At 39.4% G+C, this 25,212-nt stretch overlaps 1 protein-coding gene across 3 annotated transcripts; it reads left to right on the top strand.

Moving 5' to 3' along the window:
* Positions 1 to 125: 125 nt before the first annotated feature.
* ERP27 (endoplasmic reticulum protein 27) lies at positions 126 to 24,982 on the top strand. 3 transcript variants are annotated; one of them, XM_082352923.1, is made up of 7 exons: positions 126 to 1,123; positions 1,500 to 1,597; positions 3,314 to 3,451; positions 15,307 to 15,423; positions 18,996 to 19,121; positions 20,256 to 20,449; positions 21,259 to 24,982. In XM_082352923.1, exons 1-7 carry the CDS (start codon positions 1,030 to 1,032, stop codon positions 21,338 to 21,340), a joined length of 849 nt encoding a protein of 282 aa, XP_082209049.1. In that variant the 5' UTR covers positions 126 to 1,029; the 3' UTR covers positions 21,341 to 24,982. The 3 variants fall into 3 exon arrangements, with proteins under 3 accessions (XP_082209049.1, XP_082209050.1, XP_082209051.1); XM_082352924.1 differs by having other exon boundaries at positions 20,256 to 20,453; XM_082352925.1 differs by lacking the exon at positions 15,307 to 15,423.
* Positions 24,983 to 25,212: the final 230 nt, after the last annotated feature.

The following is a 25,212-nucleotide window of genomic DNA, read 5'->3' as shown; positions in this document are numbered from 1 at the left end:
GAGACCCTCATTTCTTTGCTTTCTTCCTTCAAACAAATATGGTAACCGGATGGTTCCCATTCATGAGTTTCCTCAGAGGAACTGGGGCAGAGCACAGTACACGTGGTGTTACATCATTGGGAGCAGTGTCGTTCCCCTGTTCCAGTGCGATGGGCAATGAGCTTTCAGGATAGGAATGGTAGGAAATCTCAATTTATTTTATTTTATAGTATGATCATATAGAAGTTTCTACTAAGCTTGAGACTTATATATCCCTCTGCCTGTGAGAATCTCTCAAATTTCCACAGGCACCTGGGCCACATCAGGCACTGTTTCTCTCCTGCTTAAGATCTTTCAGTGGCTTCCCATCACCTACGAAATAAGACAAGCTCCTACACTTAGAATATAAAGCCCCTTGCGATCTGGTCCCAGCGTGCCTTTCTGCCTGGATTTATCATTCCCTTTTCTGGTAATACTAATAATTATCTCTCACACCACGTTTACATCTCTGTGCTTTGGCTCTTTACATGAAACTCCCTTTCCACCTTCGTTGCTTCATAAAATTTTATTTACCCAGGACTCTGTTTAGGCATCCCCAGCAGGAAGAAAGCCTTCACTGGACCCCACCAGTGTTTAAAATGTCCTTAGTCCATCCTCTCCTAGCACCCTATGAGTTTCCCAATTTTATAATCACTTTCCATTTTATATTTAAATGATCTGTTCATTTGCCCATTTTTCACATAAACAATCTAGGCTGGGAGAGGTGATCAGGTCACAGGTATCATTGTATCTCTAGTGCATAGGTCAATACCCGGCATAGAATATTTTATTTAAATGAACTGACCTGACTTTCTTCTAGCTGGTTTTGTTCTGAGGCCCTGTCACTGAACTCCATCTCTTATCTCAGAAGTTGAAGGTCCCCCATCCCAGAGCCAGCTGCAAAGTTCCCAGAGCTTGAATAACACCACAGTCAACTGAAGAGTGGGCTTCCCTGATTCGGCAGCTTCAGACACCACGGCCGGGGTTTGCAGCAGGACCAGGAGCAGGAAAATGGGGGCCATGCCGTTCAGATGCCTGTATCTGTTATGTCTCTTCACATGCAAACTATCCCCGGAAGTTGCTGCAGAAGTTCAGGAATCCTCAGGTAAAAGAAAAGAGCACCATGGGGTGAAAGTGTTGTTGGAAGAAGGGAAGGGAACACGCTAAGGCTCTGGGTATTTGTCTTCCAAACCTAGGAAACTTCCCAGGAGATGCTGGACAAAGATCTGCCTCGCGTAGTCTGGCATTCTCCTTCAGAAATAGGCTATCTTGTGGGGACACCCCCCTCCCCATGTTAGTAAAAAATAAATAAATAAAGCCTTGGAATGATAACTGCGCTCCTAAATCTCATTGGCCTTAGTATGAAGAGAAAAAGTAGAGATGCCCCTATGATTTAGAGCTGCTTCTTCTCTACTCAGTATGCCCAAACCTTCTGTCTCTCTCTCACTCTCCCCCCACCACCCTCCTCTGTCTCTGTCTAGATGGTCCCGGCGCCCGGGAACCCGTGCGGCTCACAGATGTCCAAGCCGCCATGGACTTCGTCGCTGCTGCTGAGGTGGCTGTCATAGGCTTCTTCCAGGTTTGTCCAGATACCCCCAGCTGTCGTCCCTCCAAAGAACCAGAAATATTCTACCTTAAGGGAGCCGCGTTAGTCACATGCGGGCCAGATGACACTGCCTTAGCAGCCAAAGGGTACAGAGTCTGCTTTTAGCTTGTCCATCAAGATCTCTCAATTTCTAGACATTCCCAGTCTCTGAATTATGTCTTCCTCACACTTGCTTTAAGAGTTCTGAGACTGCCGACTGTGTCTCCCCATCTGTGGATGCTTTGAAGCTTCGGACAGTATCTGAATTTCTGAGGCAGGGGCCAGAGTAACCCAACTTCTATCATCCAGGCAACGCATTTGTCAATAGTTGCCTCCAGTCTAGAGCCTCTTACCAAATAAGTAGTCCCCCATGCTTCTCTCTCTTTGTTTGCTCTGAAATGTTGAATAAGGATGGCATTTTATATATTGAAGGTGTTAGCCTCCATCTTCCAGATTGGCTTCCTGGCTAAGAAAAGCAGCCATAAAGGAGAAGGCATCATTCCATCATTTTTCTCTTTCTCTGGAGGTAACATCTGGAGATTCTCACAGCTGATCAAGCCCCTGCTCTCTCCTGGCAGACCTTCTTGTCTTCTTTCCATTCATTAATTCCAACTCATCATCACCCTGTCTATTCTGTGTACACAGCTGGAAATAGCCTTGATGAGATGTAAGTCGGGTAGGAAGACCAGGGAGCAAATTTTTCAATGATGAGAGATCTGAACTGTAGACAAAAACAGCCACCCTCAGACAGGCAGGAGTGCCAAGTGGAGTTGGGCGCAATAACTTAAATGACCACCGGGTGTCGTTGTTTGATTCACGAGCAATTCCATTCTAAGGAGCAGAATAAAAAAAGAGGAAGCCTTGATGAACAATCGTTCATAACCTCGAATGAACTCCACACACCCTTTTGGATGAGCAAGGTGCCAACTCCCTCTGCTTGACCCCAGATGCAAGGCTCACCATGATCTTTTCTCTTAGCACATCTACTTCTCTAGTTAGAGAGATGTCAGGGACAAATACATTCACTCTATAGTTTATTGCCTGGAGCTGCTGAGGACAAAGGTCCCATGACAGCAGGGAAATAATGCCAGCTTGCTATAGAAGGACTGGACTCATCACTCAGAATAGGCTTCCCTGCTCTGTCCTGCAGGCCTGGGTTCTAGAATTGGACCAACGCATGAACAGTATCTTCATGGCTTACACACAGTGGAAAGAGGATTGTTCCTCTACATCCTACACAAGCCTTTGTTAATAAACCTTCTAAGCTTCCACTTTAATTTCTCTTATTTTCATTATTTTCTTTTTTGGTCCTTTTGACAGCACCTATTTCTGATTTTTGCATTTCTTTTTTCTTCCACAAATTATTCCCCAAACATTTGCCCCCTCTGGTATATCAATGATAGCGCAGCCCAACTCTGCAGGTCTCTATGATTTTGAGACCCCTCTCAGCTACTAATAAACTGCAAGTTCTATGGTAAAGCCAGACAGGAGTCCCAGGCTTAGCCACAATGTTATAGTTACCTATTAACCCACCCAGCCTGGAAAATTCAACTATGTGGCTGCAAATCCAGCCTGCATTTTTAGAGGTCAATGTTGTCTCACTGGACACTATGATTTCTGATACGAGTGAACACATTTCTACTCCCTAGCCTGTTTCTCTGTCTCTCTCCTCCAAAAACAACCTGTGGGGTTTTTTCTTCTCGTTTTTAGGATTTAGAAGTACCAGCAGTGTCCCTATTCCACAGTGTGGTGAAAAATTTCCAAGATGTGTCATTTGGAATCAGCACTGCCTCCGAGGTTCTGGCCCACTACAGTGTTACTGGGAACACCATTTCCCTCTTCCGTCTGGTAAGTCAGGTGGGCAGCTCCAGCCTTCTACCAGTTTTTCCTTGGGTTGTGGATGTACAGACTTCTGAGACCAGGAAGGAGTCTAGGTCTTGAACACTAATGGTGCTGCCTGAGTCATGATGACAAGGACGATGGCTCAACTCAAGCTTCCTAAACAGGTGGTGTCACGAAATGGGAAGAAGCCTGGACTGAGGGTCAGGACATAAGATTTGGAGCACTGCTTTGTCACCGACCAGCCATGTGACTTGGGCAGGTCACTGAACATTTTTTGGCTTCAGTTCTTTCATCTATAAAATAAAAGGGTTTGACCATATCATCAGTAAGGTCATTGTGAGCTCTAAAATTTTATATTTTCATACCTTTGAGAGTTCACTTACATTCATCAAACATGCGGTAACAACTACTCTGTGTGCTATGCAAGATAATGATAATAAAAACACATTGAGTATATTCTCCCCTCTCATAGATCTTACAGATATAGTAGAGATTGTAAACATAATATGCACGTATCTATAATACAAAGAGCATCACCATAGATAAAATATTACAAGGGTTCAAATGATAAAGGCAGGGTAGGAATTCTGACCAAAATAAATTATGAAGGAGACAACTGAACTGGGATTAAAAACAGATAAAATTTGGACAAAATAGAGGAGAATTCATGGCCAACATGGGGGGAAAAAAAATAAACTTGGGAAACAGTGATCAGGCCAACTTGACTGGATCTCAGGGAACATGTTTTGGGCGAATGAATAAAAGACAGAGAAGCTTGATTGGAACCATATTGTGAGGAAATTTGAATAGCAGCAAATGGGTTTGCACTTAAGTTGCTTGGCACTAGGCAGCCCCTCAAGCCTTTAGGTCAGGGGAATAATATGAACAGAAATGTGTTTGCAAAATTATTTTGGCAGCAATGAGTCAGATGGATTGTTAGGCAAAAAGACAAGAGTAGAGAGAACTTTTATTAGGCTGACAAAATAGATCATGTACTAAGGATCTGTAGCAAAGAGGTAGCAGTAGAAAGTGAAGAAAAGGCAGGTCCTGCAAGGATTAGATATCAAAATTATGGAAAGGAGGCGAGGTTTAAAGCCAGGGTACCTAGGAATAGTGAGGGCATAACAGAAATAGGGATTTCTGTTGCTTTATTTTGTTGTTGAGTTTACATTGTTGGTGGAACACCAAGGTGAAAATCACCAGAGTCCACTGGAAATGAGAAACTGAGCAAAAGTTAAAGTTTCAAGATTTCTGAACTGAAGGTCCGTTCTGCTCTCACCTCCATCCTATCTATCTCATATGCCTCATCCAACTGTCTTTTAAATGTATTTTCTACTCAGTGTCTCCAACTTTCTTTAAGCCCATAAACTACCTAGTTTATGTACCACTCCATTAAAACTGCTTTCATCCAGTTCAGGGTGGCTTCCATATTTCCAAATCCAATGAATACTGTTTAAGTCTTATTTGACTGAACATTTCTGCCATATTTGACATTGTTGGCCTCTCTTTTCTGTTTAATATTCTCTCTTTCCTTGACCTAGGAGCCTCCTTCTCCTGGTCTACCTCTTCTTTTCGTCTCCCTGGGATATTCTCTTCCTCCACCCATACTACTGCCTGACCCAATGCTCTTCCCAATCTAGGTTATATAATCCATGCTCCATGGAGGCAAAGGCTGTCTTGTTCATTACTTCAACCACCGAGCATTTAAAAGTGCCTGTCATGTAGCAGGTACTCATAAATGTTTGGTGAATAGATGAATATGTGAATGAATAATTATTTTTTTTTACTTTTTGAAAAAGTATTTACTTGGAGTAGTTTTAGGTTCAGAGCAAAATTAAGAGAAAGATATAGAGATTCCTCTTATCTCCTGCCCCATACATACATGACTTTCCCCATTATCAACATCCCCCTCCAGAGTGGTACCTTTGTCACAATTGATGAAACTACACTGAAACATCATAATCACCCAAACTCCATAGTTTACTTCATGGTTCACTCTTGGTGTTCTGTGGTCTATGGTTTTGGACAAATACATAATGACATGAATCTATCATTACTGTATCCCAGTATTTTCACTGCCTTAAATTCCTCTGTACTCTGCCTGTGAACGAATCAATTACTGAATGAATGTGTAATCCTTCAGTGATATAATTCTTTGTCATGTTTGACGATTATGTGTTTGTTGAGGATTTGGAATGTTTTACCTCTAGCCTGGACCTCTCCTGTGATTCAAATGCTTGCTGGATATAACTGTTTGAATATCCTCATAAGCACTGCAGTCTTAACTTTGTCAAAACTGAATTTGTCATCTGCACCTGCTGAATCATGTTCTTCCCTCTAAAACACTGTCTTACTGAATGGCTGTGTTCATTCAGTATCTAATCTTTGCCGATCATACCTCCTAGCCTACTGGGCCTATGCTCTCCTCCACTCTTTCTATTTCACTCCTTGCTTAGATTCTTAGCATCTTTGGCATAAATATTTTCAATACCTTCTTAATAGATCTCCCCTTACTACTTATTAAAGTTTCTAGGTTGGTATCACAATGATGGATATAAAATGGAAATTTGACGATGACACGTCTTTCTTAAAAATTCTTCAATAGTCCCCATGTCTTAAGAGAGCAAAATCAAGATATTTAAACATGTAGTTTTTATGACGTGGCACTACCTACTTCTCCATTCCCTTTTCTAGCACATTCCCACCCTGGGCTCTACACTCTCAATACCCAACTATACACAGTGTAGTTCCACCACATCACACAGGCTATTTCTCTGCTCAGAATGCCAGCTCCCGGCAGGGCCCCTGTCACAGCCTCACCCTCATATTCCAGTGGATCTGTTCAAGCAGTTTATCCTTCAGAAAGCCTCTCTGGAATCTCCAAACTGGCCTAACTATTCCTCTAAATGTCCATGTCTCTGTTTTCATTTACCACTTTTTATAAGGCATGTCACGTATTTCTGTGTCTGTCTCACATTTTACCCCACTAGACCATGAGCTATTCAAGGGCAGGAACCATGACTTAGTCATCTTTGTATTCCAAGGTCTAGAGTATGTCTCTGGTACCTAGAAGACACTAAGAAAGTGTTTCAGGAACTTACTCACTCCCAAAAAATATGTCTGAAGGTGCCTGAGTCCCTTCAGCAATTCTTCCCCAACCTGGACAGCAGTTGCAGCTTTGCACTCTAAAATAGGATGAAATCAAACTCTTCTCTGAAGAGCTTTGGTGAGAAAGATACAGACTATATATAAAATAGATAACCAACAAGGGCTTACTGTATAACACAGGGAACTATATACAATATCCTGTAATAAACCATAATGGAAAAGAATATGAAAATGTACATATATAAAACTGAATCAATTTGCTATACACCACAAACTAACACAACATTGTAAATCAACTATACTTCAGTAAAAATATTTTTTTTAAAAAAAGATATGGAAGGTTACAGTAATGCATTTCATTGTACTGTTGAACTATTTGTAGCAACCTATCAGTACAAAAATTCTAATTAGCTACAGATCCACAAGTACTTCTTTCCCAGTTTTTTGTTTATAGATCTTATGAAAGCCTGATTTAAAGTCCTAGTACCACCAAGATACACATGTGGGGAAGAAAAACAAGTGCTGTTGCTTCCAATGTCTCTGCAGGCTTTACAACCTCTAATGGATGCACTACCTTTGTTTACAATTTATTCTTTACAAAGCCCTGTTGATGACTTCCCAGAGCTGCTCGCTCTCCTTTAGAATCTGTTTGTTGTTTCCCACTAGTGACAGACATACTCCGAATGAACTCTTGGAACCTCTGGGGACAAGATTATTTATGTCCCATACCAAAAACAAGCACCCTGGTTTCTGCCCTACTCCACTGGCAGGTCTGGGACAGGATCAGCTTCTGCACTGACAGCTTTTAGATAAACATTTTTTTTCTCAGTTTACACTTTCAAAAATTCAGTCCGAATTTTACAAGGATTATTGTTCAGGAGTTTGGAATAACTTTATTATTTTTTTTTTTTTTTAAAGAACATCAACCAAGAGTATTCTTCTTTTTTTTTTTTTTTTTAGGGTTTTTAAAATTGTGGTGTATTTCAAATTTTTGCATTGAAAAAACTTTTTTTTTAACATATTTATTGGAGTATAATTGCTTTACAATGGTGTGTTAGTTTCTGCTTTTAACACGTTCAAAAAACATCACACAATGCGATCGTGCCCTTCAGAAGATGATCCTAGTGTTTAGAAACAATGGTCAATTCCCGAGTCCTGCAGGGGTGGTCTGGGAGCTAACGGATGTCCTTACATGATGGACATGGTCTTTACTGATTCCTGCCAGTTGGTCACTGTGGACCCTATGTAGGCCCATGAGGAGACCCTTTTACGTCTGCAGTTAAGACTCTTCTTTTTGACATTGGGAACCATGAGCCAGTTGCAATCTTCTGGTACCTACTTTCATCTAAGGTCTAGAATTTCATCTGTTTGCTTTTCTGCCTAATTTACAATAGGCGCTCTGCCAGGTGTTCCCCGAGCTTCAACCATTGAATTCTCACAAGGCTCTGATGAAATTATTATTATTATCCTTGCATTATCAATAAGGAAACTAAAGTTGCATGAGATTGATTCCAGTATCTAGACTCGCACAACTAAAGAGTCACAGACACCTGATTCATCCCCAGCATGGCCGACTCCAAAGCTACCATTTCTACCATATTATAGTGACTTTCTACAGTACTTAACCCTGAAGAAAACCAATGTTTTTACTCCTAGATTCTATTTACTCTAATGCCCCTCATTCTAAAGACTTAAAAAAAAAAAAGAAAAGAAAAGAAACACACTTTCTCCTAAACCATTTCTCTATCTCCATGGCACTATTTAATCAAACCCCAGGATTATTTCTCAAGAGCTAATCTAGGCATGGCATATTTTGACAAAGAAATTGCAGAACTTGTCCCTACAGTAAATTTCCATTGTAAGAACGTGTTTAGAAATAAGCTGAAATAATAAGTGGGAATATGATTTGACAGCTATGTTGGAGAGATGAGAGACTGGCAAATGCTATATTTATGGAACGCATCACCTGCAAAAACAGTGCAGGCCAACTATATACATGTGATTGGGAAAAACGTAAAATGGAGCAATAGTAAGTTGTGTATGACAACCTGTCTGTGTGAGGACAGAGCTTGTCTTTTGTGAGAGTGATAGTAATCCTCACCACTCTCAATAGGACTCTTAATGTTGCCCCAACAGAGATGTAATCCCATGTTGAAAAAACCATGAGCCTGTCCTAAACTGGAATTTCAGATATTATTTGAATGTTTACCTCATTTTGAATATTCTCAATCACTTCTATTTTAAGAAATATAGGGACTTCCCTGGTGGTCCAGTGGTTAAGGCTCTGTGCTTCCAGTGCAGGGGGTGCGGGTTCGATCCCTGGTTGGGGAACTAAGATCCCACATGCCAAAAAAGACATATAATTAGCCTAACTTTGACCCAATGGGATAGTGATGGAAACACAGTAGAGGCATCCTTTCATGCCTTTCACAATTATTCCTTGGAAACCTATTATAAGAAATGCACCTTTCCAAGCAGAGAATCAGAAGAAACCAGTGCATAAAAATAAACTGATAAGAAAGGCAAGAAGTAAGATAAGTCAAATTTTTAAATATTTTTTCTGAAGTATATACTTACCAAGTATATGGTAAGCTAAGCAGCTTATAAAAACAAACCCAGAGAAGCAGCCGCATAGCACAGGAAGATCAGCTCAGTGCTTTGTGACCACCTAGAGGAGTGGGATAGGGAGGGTGGGAGGGAGGGAGATGCAAGAGGGAGGAGATATGGAGATATATGTATATGTATAGCTGATTCACTTTGTTGTAGAGCAGAAACTAACACAACATTGTAAAACAATTATACTCCAACAAAGATGTTAAAAAAAAACACACAAAAAAAACAAACCCAGAGACATGAGGGCATTTGTTAAACAAATGATTTCTCCGTGATAGCCCAGATATTTAATATTGTAACTGGTGTAGACTAAGACAACTTTAATATGTCTTATGAACTGCTGGGTTGTTAATTAGAGAAATCGAGCAGAATTCAAAGGAATATTGCTGGAATACTAATAAACAGAAAAGGAGTGATGAAATCCATTGGTAGGACAGAGTGTCTGAAACATAATCCACATCTGATTCTCTTGGAGAACCTCAAAATTATATTGTAAGGTGACAACCCTTCTGGTTTACTGTTTCTGGTTTACTGTTTACTGTTTTTATTCTGGTGCCTCTTTTCTTGAGAAAAATAATATGATTTTTCAAGGAAAATTCTTTCCAAAAACTGGCAAAATATATAAAAAACTTTCCCCCACTCTTGGTTCCAGGGTTGGGTTTTCTTTCCAGTGCATTAGGCAAATAAATTCCCTTTACAGAGGAAGAATTCCTTTCAAATGTTGTTTCCAGGAACCCTACACATGAACGTTCCAGAGTTTTTGGTTTAAGAAATAGAGAAGTAACCGGGTATGTTTCGTTCAAAGAAGCCCAACCAACTGGAAAGCCTTCAGGAGGGTGGTTTTTATTAAAGCTCTTTGCTTCTCAGAGAATGTTATCACCGCTTAACCGTGGTGCTTCCAGTATACAGCATTCCTTAAGTCCAGAAACACCTGGAGGAGCTGGCGTTTCCTGTTCGTCTTGTTCTGGGAAATGTGAGGGTTTGCCTGGAAAAGGGAGCAGAAAGGGAGGAACTCCTGGCTCAGACCACAGCTCTGTCCCCTGAGCTTAGACACCAGGCCTGCAAGTTTCCAGAAAAATAATCAGGAAGTATTTAAACGTATTAAAGATTAAAAGGACACTGTTTTGTGATTACAATGATGATTTTGATGGTTGCACAATTAGCAAAGCCTTAGGAAGGAGACATGACAGGTGGCAAAGCAGGCCTTAAGCAGCTTTTAAGATCCTTTGTGTTCACTTTCTTCTCTACCGACTAGAGGAGAGGGATGGGAGAAGGGTGGGCAAGAACTCCACCTAGGAAGACATTTTTCTCCTGCTTTTATATTTCTGCCCCAAGCTTTCTACTCAAACTGTGTGAATTTAAAAACAATTAAATATGCAAAAGGAGTTCACCTTTTAAAATATCCTGTGGTTTCGATGAATTTTTTTCAAAATTCTTTTTTTGAAAGACAAACATTTGCTGTACCTCGGCATTTATGTATTTCATAAGTTCGGGTTGTGAAAAACAATCATGAAATAAAGTGATTAAATTGACATCTGAGTGAGGTCAGCACTTCTGGGCCTCAGCACCTAACATACAGCAGGCACTCAACAAATAATTGAACACAAATGGATTATAAGAGAAATACCCAGATATGACTAAATAGACTCAGAATTAATACAATTAACCATAAAGAGTGCATTGGGTTTCTTGGAGGTTCATATTGCTTTTAACTAACCCAGTGAGAGACCACCTAGAAGAAAAGAAGAGAAAAATAGAAGATGGTTCTGATCCAGGGCAAGATCTGATGGGGTAGGACCGATATAAGATAGCAGATAAAGGGAAAGGGTTAAGGAGGTGTTCAAGTGTTGGTGGCCCAAGGATCTCAAAAATGACCCAAATTATTTCAGGAAGCAGAATTGTTCAGGATCTGACCCTGACAGTTTTACCTGTAGGCATAGTTGCTATGGGTGATGGAAGTTTTATCTTCTGTCTTTATGGGCATGAGGAGATGGGGGAGGGGAATGGGAAACTTCTGGGAGCAATGTTTGGCAATATGACATCCTATCTTTTCAACATACCTGAGTATCATGGAAAGGCAGCTCTAAAATGCAAATCTGGGATAACAGACCAGGTAACTAGACAATCCCTTCCACTAAAGATAATTTTTTGGAAAAAGCTGAGCAAAAAAAATATTTTAAAGAAAGACCTTGGAGAACTAGCAAGAGAAGGGGGTATGTCTAGGCTAAGATCTAAAATAAAATGGAAACCCAAAAAGATGAACCCTGTATTTGGACTGCTTTTCATCTGGGGGGCTTAGCCAGTTCTAGAAGGAGCAGCAGAGACGCTGAGAGGTTTATTAGCATTTTTGCAATATTCAAGGAGCCAGAAAATTAAATGTTGGAGTTCAGGGGCCACAAGAGGAAGTAGGAGGTAAAACTAGTAAGACATCCTTTGTTCTACTTTGGACCCTAAAGAGAAATACCCTAAAATCAAAGATAAACCATAAGTAGATCAGCCCTCCCAAGAGCTGCAGCACAGATTCGAGTCACCTCAGCCCCTGATCATATATGAATATATAAATACACACACACACATACACATATATATATACACACACACTACATACACCTGCACACATATATAATTATATATATGTATCATCTATATAATTTACCCATAGCCATGCCATAGTATGATAACAGAAAGTCAAAGAAAAAGAGAAAAATCTTAAATCAGACAAAAAAGATTACCTTCAAAGTAAGCCAAGGGTAATACTAAGATTCTCAGATGACTTCTCTATAGAAAGAGTGGAATGCAGAATACAAATAATTATATCTTTCAAAAACTGAAAGAAAATAACTCTCAACAAAGAATGCTACCCCCAGCAAAAATAACCTTCAAAAATAAAGGTGAAAGAAGCATATTTTAAACAATCAAACTGAAAGAATATGTCACCCAACAGATCTAACTCATTCTAAAGGAAATACTAAATGTGTTCTCTGGGCAGAGGGAAAAAATTCCCAGATAGAAGCTCAAAAATGCAGGAAGAAATGAAGAGAAACTAAGATATAAATATATGCATAAATGTAAATGTATATTGATTATATAACAATAATAATAATGTCTTGTGAGATTTAGAATTAACACACAGAACAATAATCGCCTGTAAGTCTTTTTTATTTTTTTTATTTTTTTATTTTTATTTTTTTTTGCCTGTAAGTCTTGAGTGTGGGCCACGAACTGATTTGGAAGGAAGTAAAGTGTATTAGAATGTTCTAATGTCTGCATTATCCAAGAAGAAGGTAGAATTGCCAGCTAATATTAGATTCTGGTAAGTAAAGTATGCATGTTGTAACACATGCTGGTGATCATTAGGAGAATAATTACAGCGTGTGTAACTTCTGAGTCAAAAAAGAGAAAGAAGGCGTAATAAAAAGTGCTCAATGGATTCAAAGTAGGCCAAAAATGAAGGAAAATGAGATTTGGAACAGGCAGAACCAATGGAAAAATGAATATTTAATTAAATATATTAGTAATTACATTATATAAAAATAATCCAATTAAAAGGCAAAGATTATCAGACTGGATTTAAAAATAAAACTATGTGCTTTCTACAAGAGATACAATGTTTTAAAAAATAGGGACATACGTAAAGTATAAAGATAGGTTGAAAGTAAAAGGATGGAGATATGCCATGTAAACACTTCTAAAAGAATGCTGGTATAAGTATATTAGTATGAACAAAGTAGTCTTTTCTGCAACGAGCATCCCTAGGGATAAAGAAGGACACTTCATAAAGACAACACTTTTAATTTGCCCAGAAGATTTACCAATTCTAAATCTGCATACGTGACTTGAGAATATATAAGAAGAAACTGCCAGAATTGTAAGAAAAAATGGTTAAATCCACAATCATACTGGGAGATTCTGACACTCCTCTCTTGAGAGAATATGCTAGTCAAAAAAAAAAAAAAAAAAAAAAAAAAATATATATATATATATATAAAATTTGAATTATAAATTAACTGTGTCCTGATGAGCATAGGCAGAATACTGTATTCAAAAACTATAGTATATTCATAATTTTAAGGACACATATCACATATACAGAAGTTGACAAATAATAAGAATAAAATGTAGAAATTAAGCTGGAAATCAAAACAAGCATATAACCCAAAAATCTTACATTTTGAAATTTAAAAATACACGTCTAAATAACCAATAGGTTGAGAAGAAATAAGAACAGAAATTAGAAAACATTTTGAATTGAATGATAATGAAACATACATATAAAATTTATGAATTTAGAAGGCATCCATAGCCTTATAAAGGGAAATATGGAGATTTTAATGTGTATTTTAGAGAAGAGTAATGCTAAAAATCAGAATCTAAGCATCAGTTTAAGAAGGAAGAAAAAATGAGTCCCAGGTAGATTTTAGATCCATTGTGAACAACAAAGTAATAATGTTTCTAGGAGATAAAATAAGAGAATATCTTCAAAACTTTGGTGTAGTCAAAGCACTTTAAACAAAACAAAACAAAAACACACATGAGTTATAGGAAAAGGCTGATAACTTGACTACATTGAAATTACCTTCTGTTCATATGCAGTCACCATTAAAAGGGAAGTCCCCAGCGAGAAAAGATATATAATATAAAACCACAAAGGGTTCATATCCAGAATATATAAAACATCTTCAAATCAGCAAAGAAGGGATCAACTCAATAGAAAAATAGGCAAGTGACTTGAACAGACACTTCAAAGAAGAGGATATACAACTGGTTAATCAGAGAAATACAAGTGAAACCACAGTGAGATACTACCAGATATTCATCAAAATGAATAAAATTAGAAAGGTGGATAATACCAAGTGTTGGCAAGGATGTGGAACAATGGGACATTTCCAACAGTACAGATGCAAATGTACATTATTGTCCATTTTAGAAAATAGCTTGGCATTGTCTCCCAAACACACATCAAAATACATGTCAAAAACATACATATCCTACAATCAAATCCTAATCCTAGATACATGCCCAACAGATATAGAGACATGAGTACCAAGAGAAATGAACAAGAGTGTTCATTGCAGCCTTATTTTAATAACCAGAAGCTGAAAACAGTCTAAATTTTCATCAGTAGTAAAATGAATAAATGCTTTGCATATTTATACAATTGGATATTATAGAGCAAGGAAAATGAACAAACTATAGCTAAATGCAATAACATGGATGGCTCTTATAAACAAAATTTTAAGCAAAAGAATTGAGACACACATACAAAAAATAATTCGTTTCCACTTACATAATGTTTTTAAAAGATGAAACTAAACTATAACATTAAGAGATGCATTTTTAAGCAGTAAAGCTATAAAGGAAAGGATGAAGATGGTCATCATAAGTCAGGATAATGGTCACTTTGGCAGAAAACTAATGGATTATTGATTAGAAGGGATCACATAGGGCTTCAGGCATTCTGGTAATGTTCTATTTCTTTCCCTGAGTGGTGGTTCCACAGTTGTTTGCTCTGTGATCATTTACTGAGGTTTATATTTTCTGTTTTGTGCTTTTCTCTATATGTGTGTTTTATTTCACATTAGAAGGGTACATAAATAAAACATAAATCTGATCCTGTAAGTGTCTCCCCTTGCCCTCAGGTTAGAGTTTAATCTACTTACCTTGACTTCAAGGCTCTTTAGGAATTTGTCCTGCCTACCCCACTGTCTATGTCTCTCTTCTACCTGCACTTAACATCTACTGCTAGAGTCAAGCTAAACAAACTGCAGCTTCTAGAATGGGCATCTCACATCTTTTTGCCTTTGGCAAATACTGTTCTTTATTTAAAATCCCATCCCCATCCTCATTCATCTGAACAAGTCTTATTAGCCATTCTTCAGGAGCTGCCTCTTCCTGGGAGTTTTTCTGCTCTTCCTTAGGTGACAAATGGGTCTGTGATGACGCTAGCCACATTCTGTGTGATGTTTCTGTTTACTTCTCTGTGTCCCACAGGACAGTGTGTTCCTAGAGGGCAGGGAACATTTCCTATTTACCTTTCTGTCTTTAGAGCTTTAGTTAGTGCCTGACATGTGGTAAATAGTCTAGAAACATTTATTGATGCATGAAGACAGTGACAATGTTATCCTTTTTGTGTGACCCAGGTGGATAACAAACAACTGGATTTAAAGAGTGAAGATATTGAAAGCATGGATGCTACCAAGTTAAGCCATTTCATTCAGAGCAACAACCTCCACTTGGTGACAGAGTATAACCCTATGGTAAATAGCCCCTGTCTGCAGACCCTTAAGTCGCTATGTCAGGGAGGGTATTTGCCTTCGTAGCAGAAATCCTTTCCTCCAGGAGTTCCGATCTTTTGACCAATAATAATATTAACCACCATTAATTGAACACCTAGTTGTTTATGTTGCCATCCCTCTACAACCCTTAAGTTGACAGACTTGTCCCTACCCAACAAAGAAAGAAACAGAAAAGTTAAATGATGTCACATGACTAGTAAGAAAGAGAGAGTGCAGTGCTGAGGTGACTAATTCAAAACTTCTGAGTTTGGTTGCCTGAGAGAGTTCAGTGAAGGCAACAAGATTGTGAGCTTGCTGCAATTGCAAAAATGCTGAAGGTCCATTTTGTTTTCTTAAAGCATTGGTGACCAATACTTTTGTAAAATACAATAAAAGTAAATTAATAGACAAATGAAATGTTTAAAAACAAAGCCCACTGATCACATATTTGGATGTCGCAATGATGTAAAATTTCTTTAAAGCTTTTATACACCTATTCCCATTTTCTGTGCCTATCTCCTTGTCGACTAATAACTAACATTTCCTGGTCTGGCCTAGATCGTCAAGGGGTCTCAGGTTTCTTTCTGGGTTTGTCTTCCTTGGGTGTTGCATGCTGCCTGAAACCTGGGTGAAGGTGCTGGTCCAGCTGTCCTGCTGGCCTTCTAACACTCTACAGCTTATAGCATTACTTTACATGTCCTGCCTTTTGCCTTCCTGAACGTAAATCATAGACTGATGGAGTGTTGACTTCCAGTGATCTACATCAGCTCAGAAATGCTATGCCTTCTCTACTAACAGTACTTTATATGCATGTCATGCTTTTTAGAACTTACAAAGCCCTTTCACACCATTTTCTCATTTAATACTCACAGAGATTCTTTGAGGTAGGAGAGAGGAAATTATTATGTCCATTTTATAGAGAACTCTCAAGTTCCAAACAATATTCAAGATTACACAGTAAGTGGAAAAGGCATCTTTCAAGTCAGAAAATTTAACTGATGATGCATTAGCTCATATTGTCTATTTCTATTCTACTGGAGAGGAAATGGCAGTTCAGAACAGTGAAGTAACTTCCTCAAGGCCATATGACTAGGAATTTGAGCTTCAGTGACAGCCCTATCCACTTGTCCCTGATTTTTTTATGACTGGTCTGTCTGACTGAGTCCTGTGGTTTTTCCATTGCCCCACACAGGCTTCAACAGAAAATACCCCTTTTCCTGTTGACTAAGTTCCTGTCCGCCTCTCACACCATGTTTTTCTCCATGGAATGGTGACTCCATTTCCACATTTGCTAAGATTCCAAACACACGCACCACAAGGGTGTTGGCAGCAATAATTGAAAAGGAATTTTTCTCCTAGACCATCATCATTCTGGTCATTGTGTCTATAAAGCTGCCAGGAGTGCATGTGGGACCAGAAAAGATGATCTTCCGGTCCCTGAGCTTATGGTCCAGGGTCCTGGAGTTCTGCAGGTGAACGAGGGCAGAGGCAAGGACTAGCCTTCCTGAGTTCTGATGCCTGGTCCATCTCTCATCTTATAGAACAATGACATTTGTTAAGTTCCATATTAGTAGTGACAGCAAATCACATCAAGAAGAAATTAGGAAAGAATTTCTTTAGAGAAGCAAGTTCAATTTTTATTGTGACATTTTCATTTCTGAAAAGTAGTGTTTTTCTCAACTGGTGACCTGCCCATACTACTATAGTTGTTTCTCATCGGTTGCTGATACAGAGGTTTGTACCCATAGCAACTGGGCAGAAATTCACAGCCATGTATTTGGCCTCCTGTGCAGTTTTAAGGCACACACTCAGTACTTGGTTGCAAGGTGAAAATCCAGCTGTTTAATCTATTAAGATTAAACTAATCACTTCTGCTGTGTTCAATCCCTTCTGCTAAGACAACTATATCATTTGACTCCTCAGCTTTGATTTTTTGACTCCTCTCAAGATTTATTCTCCATCTCCGCTCTAGGAGAGTAGATGCATGGTCTAAGTTTAAGTAGCAGGATCTAGTAGAACAAGAGACAATTATTTAGCATCCAATCTCCCAAACTTAAAATGTAAGACCTGGTTTGAAAGTCCAGGGAGAAAGTTTTGGGAAAGAACTCACTGGACTCTCCTTACCTACATGTTGGCCAGTGGAGCTGAAAAAAATCTCTACAGAGTAGTGTGTAGCTTCTGGAAGGATCCTACCTAGTTGCTCCCCTTCCCACCACCCTGGGACTCTGCCCAAAGATTCCTTAACACACCATACTCTCTCTTCTTGTGCACATGCTAGTTTTACAGCAGTGCTTTCTGTATTTAGACGGGAGGGGTGAAAAGGAATGGGATTTTGTCTAAAATAGCGACAGTTGCAGCACCATTTCAGGAAAGGGAAATGAAGGGAACCCGTGCCATAGTTTTACACTCTATCTTCTCTCCTCCCTCCGGTTCACAGCTGTCCCCTCCCCTCCATCACCGACAACTTCCTGGGGAATGACCATCTCTAATCAGCAAAAAAGGGCCAATGCTTCTGGTCTCCTGAAGAGCTTACCTTGTGGCTGACCTGAGGTGGTCTGATTCAACCATGCTGAGGGCTGAATTGGTTCTGTTGAGGCTTTGCCATCAGCTGTGTATGAGGCAGTACATCCTGGTGGTTAAGATCATGGACTCTGGAGCCACACTGCTTGCTGCGAACCGCAGCTCAACACTTTCATGACTTTAGGAGATCTTGGGCCTCAATTTCTTCTCTTATAAAACTGGGACTTTGAGGATTAAATTAGTTATTACACGTAAAGACTGGAAAACAGTGCCCAGCACATCGTAAGCACTCAAAAGTATACACTACTAACATGCAAAGTCCACATTTTAAGTGCATCTGGCTGCTCTTGCAACATGAAAAGGGGTTTAAAAGGTGACTAAAATGTTCCACGGTGTATTTGTTACCTATGGATGCATAACAGCTTACTCCAAAATTTAACAACTTAGAACAGAAAAAAAATGGATTGTCTCACACAGTTTCTGTGGGTCAACCGTTTGGGAGTTGCTAGGGCTAGATGCTGCAAACCTGGGGGCTCATGTGAAGTGGCAGCCATTGGTCAGGGAGGCAGTCATGGGAAGGTTTGACTGGGGCTGAAGAGTTTGCTTCTAAGATGGCTCAGTCACAGACAAGTCAGTGCTGGCTGTTAGCAGGAGGCCTTAGTTCCTTGTCATGCGAATCTCTTCATAAGACTGCTTGAGTGACCAGTATAAGAGAGTAAGTGATACGAGTGAGAACAAGGCAGAAACCACTATGTCTTCTATGACCTAACCTTGGAGGTCACACTCCAGCATTACTGCAATATCCCTTTGGTTACTCAGCTCAGCCCTATTCAGTGTGGGGAGGAGGAAACTACACAGTTGCATGAAAACCAGAGGGTGAGACTGACTCAGAACCATCTTGGAGGAGTTGCCACTGGTGTGATGGATGGACAGCTCTCATGTATGTTCCAGTGTACCTATTCACCGGTTGTCACTAATGTTTTTTTTCCCTCCTTTTCACTTTCATTCTACTTCAATGCATTTCAATTTCCCAGGCTGTAATTGGCCTATTTAATAGTATGATTCCAATTCATCTTCTACTGATGATGAACAAGGCCTCCCCAGAGTATGAAGCAAGCTTGCACAGATACAAGGAAGCAGCTAAGCTCTTCCAGGGGAAGGTAAGTCTGGACTGGGAAATACCCTTTTGAATACTCAGCAACAAGACACTAGAAAAAGGGAGATGGGACCAGGGAAGTGAGATAAATGAGGAAAATACATAAGGTTAAGAGATAACAAAGTGAGAACTGGGGCATAATAAATCCCATTACTCTGATTTAAAATTTAAGATGTATTTTATACTATTAAAGATGTATTTAATCATATCTTCCATTAGCAGTAAGTCTATTTCTTTTTTTTAATGCCTTGATGGGTGCAGAGAAAATAGAGACCCAAAGAAACTGAAAATAAAAATCACCTGTTAGTCACGATTTATTAACTCCTTGCTATAAACTCTGAAGTTTTAGACCTCAGGGCTTATTTCTCATCTAAAACACCTGTCAGGTATCTAGTGCCCACTGGATGTCCAATAAATATTTATTTCTTTCCCTTCCCTACTTTGTGCAGTTCTGCTTATGTTACTGAAATAGTAAAACTTCAACCACTTCAAGGCTACTGCATTGAATTAGAGACCTCGATGACAAGGGCTGTCTGGTAATAAAACAAGCTGACTTTCTGGTGGTTGTTTCCCTAGCACTGGAAGTTTTCAGTGTTACTAAACGTAGATAACTCTCTAGACTATTATCAAGAAGATTTCCACTTTGGGCAGAAGGTTTGATTTAATAATATAAAATAGTTGACAGTTTTCAAGCACTTACTATATGCTAAAAACTGTACTAGAAATATTAAATCCATTCTCTCATTCAATCTCCCCCAACAAAAGCCCATTTTTCCAATGAGAACACCTAATCTCAGGGAAGCTGAGTAATGTACCCAAAGTCACACAGCTAGAAAATACTACAGGTAACATTTAAAAAGAATTCTCTTCATTTAGCCAATAGGCCATACTTTCTCCCTTAGCTAACCACTAAAGTCTCTTCCAGTTCTATGGTCTTAAAATGAAATAAACCCGATCAAAGGGATAAAAAAACCAAAACAATGCAAAACAAGAAGAAATTCATTTTAACTCAATGAAGATTTAAATTGTGTGGCACAGACCCTAAATTCCATCAGTGTAAACTCCAACAATCACAAGGTGTCTCTTCCTCCCCAGGACCTCAGAGAGATCTTTCTTTTTCAAACTTCTCCTACTGCAGATTCTTTTTATTCTGGTGGACACTGGTGTGAAGCAAAATGGGAAGGTGATATCATTTTTCAAACTAAAGAAGTCTCAGCTGCCTGCATTGGCAATTTACCAGACTCTGGATGATGTGTGGGATACACTGCCCATAACGGAAGTCTCAGTAGAGCACGTGCAAAACTTTTGTGATGGATTCCTCAAAGGGAAGAGGTTGGTAAGTGTGAGACTACAGGTAAAGCAAGTTGAAGTTTGTTTCCCCTCTTGGTCCCTTTAATTTCCTGTTGAATAAAAATTCTTTGACCTCCACTGGATTTGATTAAGAGTAAAGGGATAGGAAATGTTCATATAAATGCATGCACTCACCCTCTTCTTTTGCATAATTGATAAGAGTATTATACACTATTGTATACTATTGTACAGCTTGACTCTTTTACTTAATATGAAGTATCATTTCATTGTGTGAAAAGCTTTCTTATAGTTTATTAACCAACTACACAGAATTTAAATGTATTGATGGACCATGATTTATTTAACTATTCTCTTATTGATAGACATTTAGATTGTTTCCAATTTTTTGCTGTTTCTCATCCTCCAATCATATAAACAAAAGTCTGTTTTACCCAAACTTTGTCCACACAATGTGTTCTCAAGCTTCCTGATCTTTATCAATATTAAAGGCAAAAAAATGGTATCAGTGTAAAAAAAGAAAAGAGTAAAGGGATAGGAGGATATGGTGGTCAGAGTTGGGATGCTTTTTAAGATATAGTCATGGGAACAGAACTCCAAAAACATTTTTGGAAATGTCTTGCATATTCAAAGGAGCTGAATTTTGGATTTTACCATTCTGTGTACAACATCAGTGGGAAACAAGTAAATTCCATATGAGAAGTTCATGAGATAAAAATTGAAGATGGATTTAGGACTTTCAGGAGGAATTAAATAGCTCAATTTGCTAATCTCAGAGTTCAAAAACAAGAGTGGACTCCAAATCTGAATATCAGTCTCTTGGTGTTTTTCAGAGAGAAAATCATGAATCAGAAGAAAAGACGTCAAAGATGGAACTCTGATTTCTCCCTGCTTCTTCTGCGTAGGACCAAGTAGCTACTTTATGCCGAATAAAAAGAGGTGACCCAAACCTCAGAGACAGTAAACAGGATCACCAGGCTTTACACATACACATACACGCACACACACACACACACACACAGCCCCAGTTTGTTCCTTAAAATCTCATTGACTCTACTTTCCCTTTCTTTTAAATTTCCTCTAGTCTCTCACTACCCTTCCGATTTTCTCTTCTGCATTCATACTGAGTAGGCCCATGCACTGTCATACATACCACTGGATGGAGGCTTTATGAGAAATACTGCGCTACTGCTACGAAGGGGCAACATTCCTAGAGGGAGATTGTTCTGGTGTGTCATTTGATATTGAATTCGTATACTGCATGCGACTTACACACAACCTCTTGTAGGGTTGCCTGAGGGTTGAAACTCTGCTTTCCTCATAAGCCCATGTCCCTCTCTGACTCAGGGCCAAGGACAAAAAGATGGTTTTAAATGCCTTTCTGAAACTGTCTTTTTGCCAGAAGTCAAATGATATTTCCAAGTCTCTGAACTCAGCAGAAACAGACCATGTAAAAACTCTATGCTTGTTTCGAGTTCTTAACTCCCCATGTAAATCAACAGCTGCATGATAAATAAAAGGCCATCATGTTATAGGAAAAGACTGGCATCTCTTTGCAGATCAAACCTCTTATAAATACCCGGCCACCCAACTCAGCAGAATGGACCTCCCCCTTTGGTATCTACTGTTCGAGTCAGGCCATGAGCCACTAATGTGTTATCGTTCACTGTGGGTGGGATCGGAGCTGGTAGAGACCATCTTGCATGAGGATTGGTATAAATGTGGCAGAGGAGCTATGGGAATCAAATTGGGTAAAAGGTTGGAGAAGGGGCAGGGGGGAACTTGGCCCCAGGGGCGAGCTGGGGCTGGCTAAACGTGGATTACTGCAGGTGAAGTGTGCAATCCAGCCCTTGTGGGATGGAGGGAGAGTTTGGCTGAGTGTCTCTGGCCCACAGGCTGTTACTGTCAACACACAGATGAGACATTGTTCCCAGGAGGCCCTTGGCTCCAAAGCAAAGTACCTAAGTGCTGAAGAGCTGAAAAACTACAGTGTATACCTAAGGACTGGTCCAAGAGACTGGAACAGAGACTGAAAGACTTAGTTGTTCCTTCCTGGGGGGAAAACTCCATGGCCCCTTAGCTGGGAGTCAGCTGTTGGCATGGACTCTGTGAAGGCAACTGTGTATGGCACACCCCTCGGCAACACGAGACCAGTAGATTCTGAGAAGCCCATCCCATCCATCCACAGGTCTACTGAAAACCACCCAAACAGTTTCCTGCTTAAGGCTGAAAAATATTCCTGGGATAGGCACATCCCAGAAGCCTCCCTTTGATACTGCAAACCAGAACTCTTGACGTTTACAGTCAGGAAATTCTTCCTGATATCCAGCTGAGGTCCAGTAGCCACACAAGCTCATTTCTTCTTACCTGTACTGAGTGGAAATTCTTAACAGCTGCCAATCACCATCACTAAATGGTACCTTTAACTCCTTGCTGGTTGGTCTTAAGCCCTCTTATCCAATCTTCTTTCCTCCATACTCATAATCCAAACTTTTCACCTTTTTAAAAAATTTTTAAGTCATTTGATTGACTTTATTATTGCCTCTCTTCCCTCTTTTTCAAAGTTCCCTCTTTCTTTGCTTAAAATAATGGGATTTCAGACTATCGTAGGAATTTGGTAAACGCTAAAACATAAATTCCCATGAGCTATATTTTATTCAATATCGAGTTAATTTTTCAATTATTTTACTTGAAGTCTTCCCCCTAATAACTATGGTCACCACTGACCATAGGTCTTACATTTTTACAGTGTATTTTTCTGCTTGATTACCTTCAAATAGCGATTTTATTATACATAGTACTTTGTATGTGCCTTTTTATCTTTATGGTATTTAATTTAATTATTCCTTGTCAGTTTATGTTTCTCCAGAACTGAAGGATATTTTTGTTTGTCTTCTTCACAGTCAATCTTGTTCTTTGTACAGGAGTTATGACCAAAGAACAGAACTTCTTTCAAAAGAAGAGATTTATAAAGGTTCTCATTCATTCACTAAAGATCAGACTTAGTATTATAAACTTCTGTCATCTCTAGATCTTCTCTGTCTTTGAGTAATAGCTTCCTAAGATGCTAGATTCATTTTCCCAAGGCCATATTATTGTTGAAATATCTAGATATATCACAGCTATTTTTCATTGTGGAGTCATTTATTGGTCCTTTGTATTAATACACGTATACCTTGGGTGTGTAGGGATAAGATGGATACCAAGTGGTGAATTATTAGAGAACAGTTCATTTATTCATATATTCATTCATTCATTTAAATACTTACTAATCAACTACAAGTATGTGAGGCAAAATTGACTCCTAAGAGAGAAAAGTTGGCCTTGGGTGATGAGCTATAGAACAGGGAAGTTTCAGTTGTAGTGGCAACAGGCAGCATGGAAGCCATCAGACTGATTCAGAGAACTTTAGGACAGAGAAAGCTGGATAAAGGAGAAGGGGGTGCTGTGGAGAGGGATGGATGGGAGGCTGGCAGTGGGCTGAGGAGCCCCGGAGTTGGGGAAGAGAAACAACAAAGGGACAGAGTCTACCACAAAAGGGGAGAGGCTCATCATGGACAAACTTTACTTCACAATTGAGTTTGGAACCAGTCCTATTTATTTCACCTTTCTGGAAGGATCTGGTTTCCTAAGCAAGGAAAATAGAACAGGAAGTGGGATATATCTGATGCATGCTCCTAATTACAGCACTTTTACATACAGAGACCTAAGAATAGAAAAAGAAGGATGTTTAAAACTTCTTTTGAGTTTTGAACCTTTGAAGAAACGGTACTCAAGAAATCAAAGAAACAAATGAATGTTAAAATCATACCTTTGTAAACAGGCATGAGATTCACCCTCATTCAAATCATTTCCAAGATAGGCCAGGGTGTCATTCTTTTTCTTTCCATTCTGCAACCAGAGGTCATTGTTTCTGTGAGTTTCACAGTGAAATATCTGAGTGACTCTAGGAGCAGAAGGTAAGGGAGAGTGAAGGATGAGGGGGTTAAGCTACATGTATAGGTTCTGAAAAATTGTGTGGAATCCAGACTTTAATGTGTCGTTGTCCAAACAGTTGCACTAAGTCTTAATAGCAGGATTCAATTTCTACATTAGACCTACTAGTCTTAATACAGTAACATGGTTTTAGCCTGGGCTTGAGGAAGAAAAAATAGATGAGATTTGCCATAATTCCAGCTGTAGTGAAGTAAGAATTTAAAAATTAACAAATATGTAGTGTTGGACTTATCTGGTGGCACAGTGGTTAAGAATCCACCTGCCAACGCAGGGGACATGGTTCAAGCCCTGGTCCAGGAAGATCCCACATCCTGGAGAACAACTAAGCCTGTGCACCACAACTTATGAGCCTGCACTCTAGAGCCCGTGAGCCACAATTATGGAGCCCGCATGCCACAACTACTGAAGCCCATGCACATCGAGTCCGTGCTCCACAGCAAGAGAAGCCACCTCAGTAAGAAGCCCACGCACCACAACGAAGAGTAGCCCCTGCTCTCCACAACTAGAGAAAGCCCATGCACAGCAACGAAGACCCAACCCAGCCAAAAATAAATAAATAAATTAATTTAAAATGTAGTGTTACAGGTCATGTTTCCCAGAAAGAAGACTCTGAGACTGAATTTCCTTGCAGAAAGTTTATTGGGGGGTGTTCTTAGGACCTGTGAGGAAATGAAGAAAGTAGGATTGGGCAGAAGGAAAAGCTGGGATGTGATATAGTCACACAATATCCAGATCATCCCATGGGGCTATTTGGTGCTGAAATGTCCTTGCAGAACTATCCCAAATTGTAG

Source organism: Balaenoptera borealis (genome assembly GCF_965194805.1).
Source record: "Balaenoptera borealis genome assembly, chromosome: 13".
NCBI classification, from domain to species: Eukaryota; Metazoa; Chordata; class Mammalia; order Artiodactyla; family Balaenopteridae; genus Balaenoptera; species Balaenoptera borealis.
This window is presented reverse-complemented; position numbering and strand designations above follow the sequence as displayed.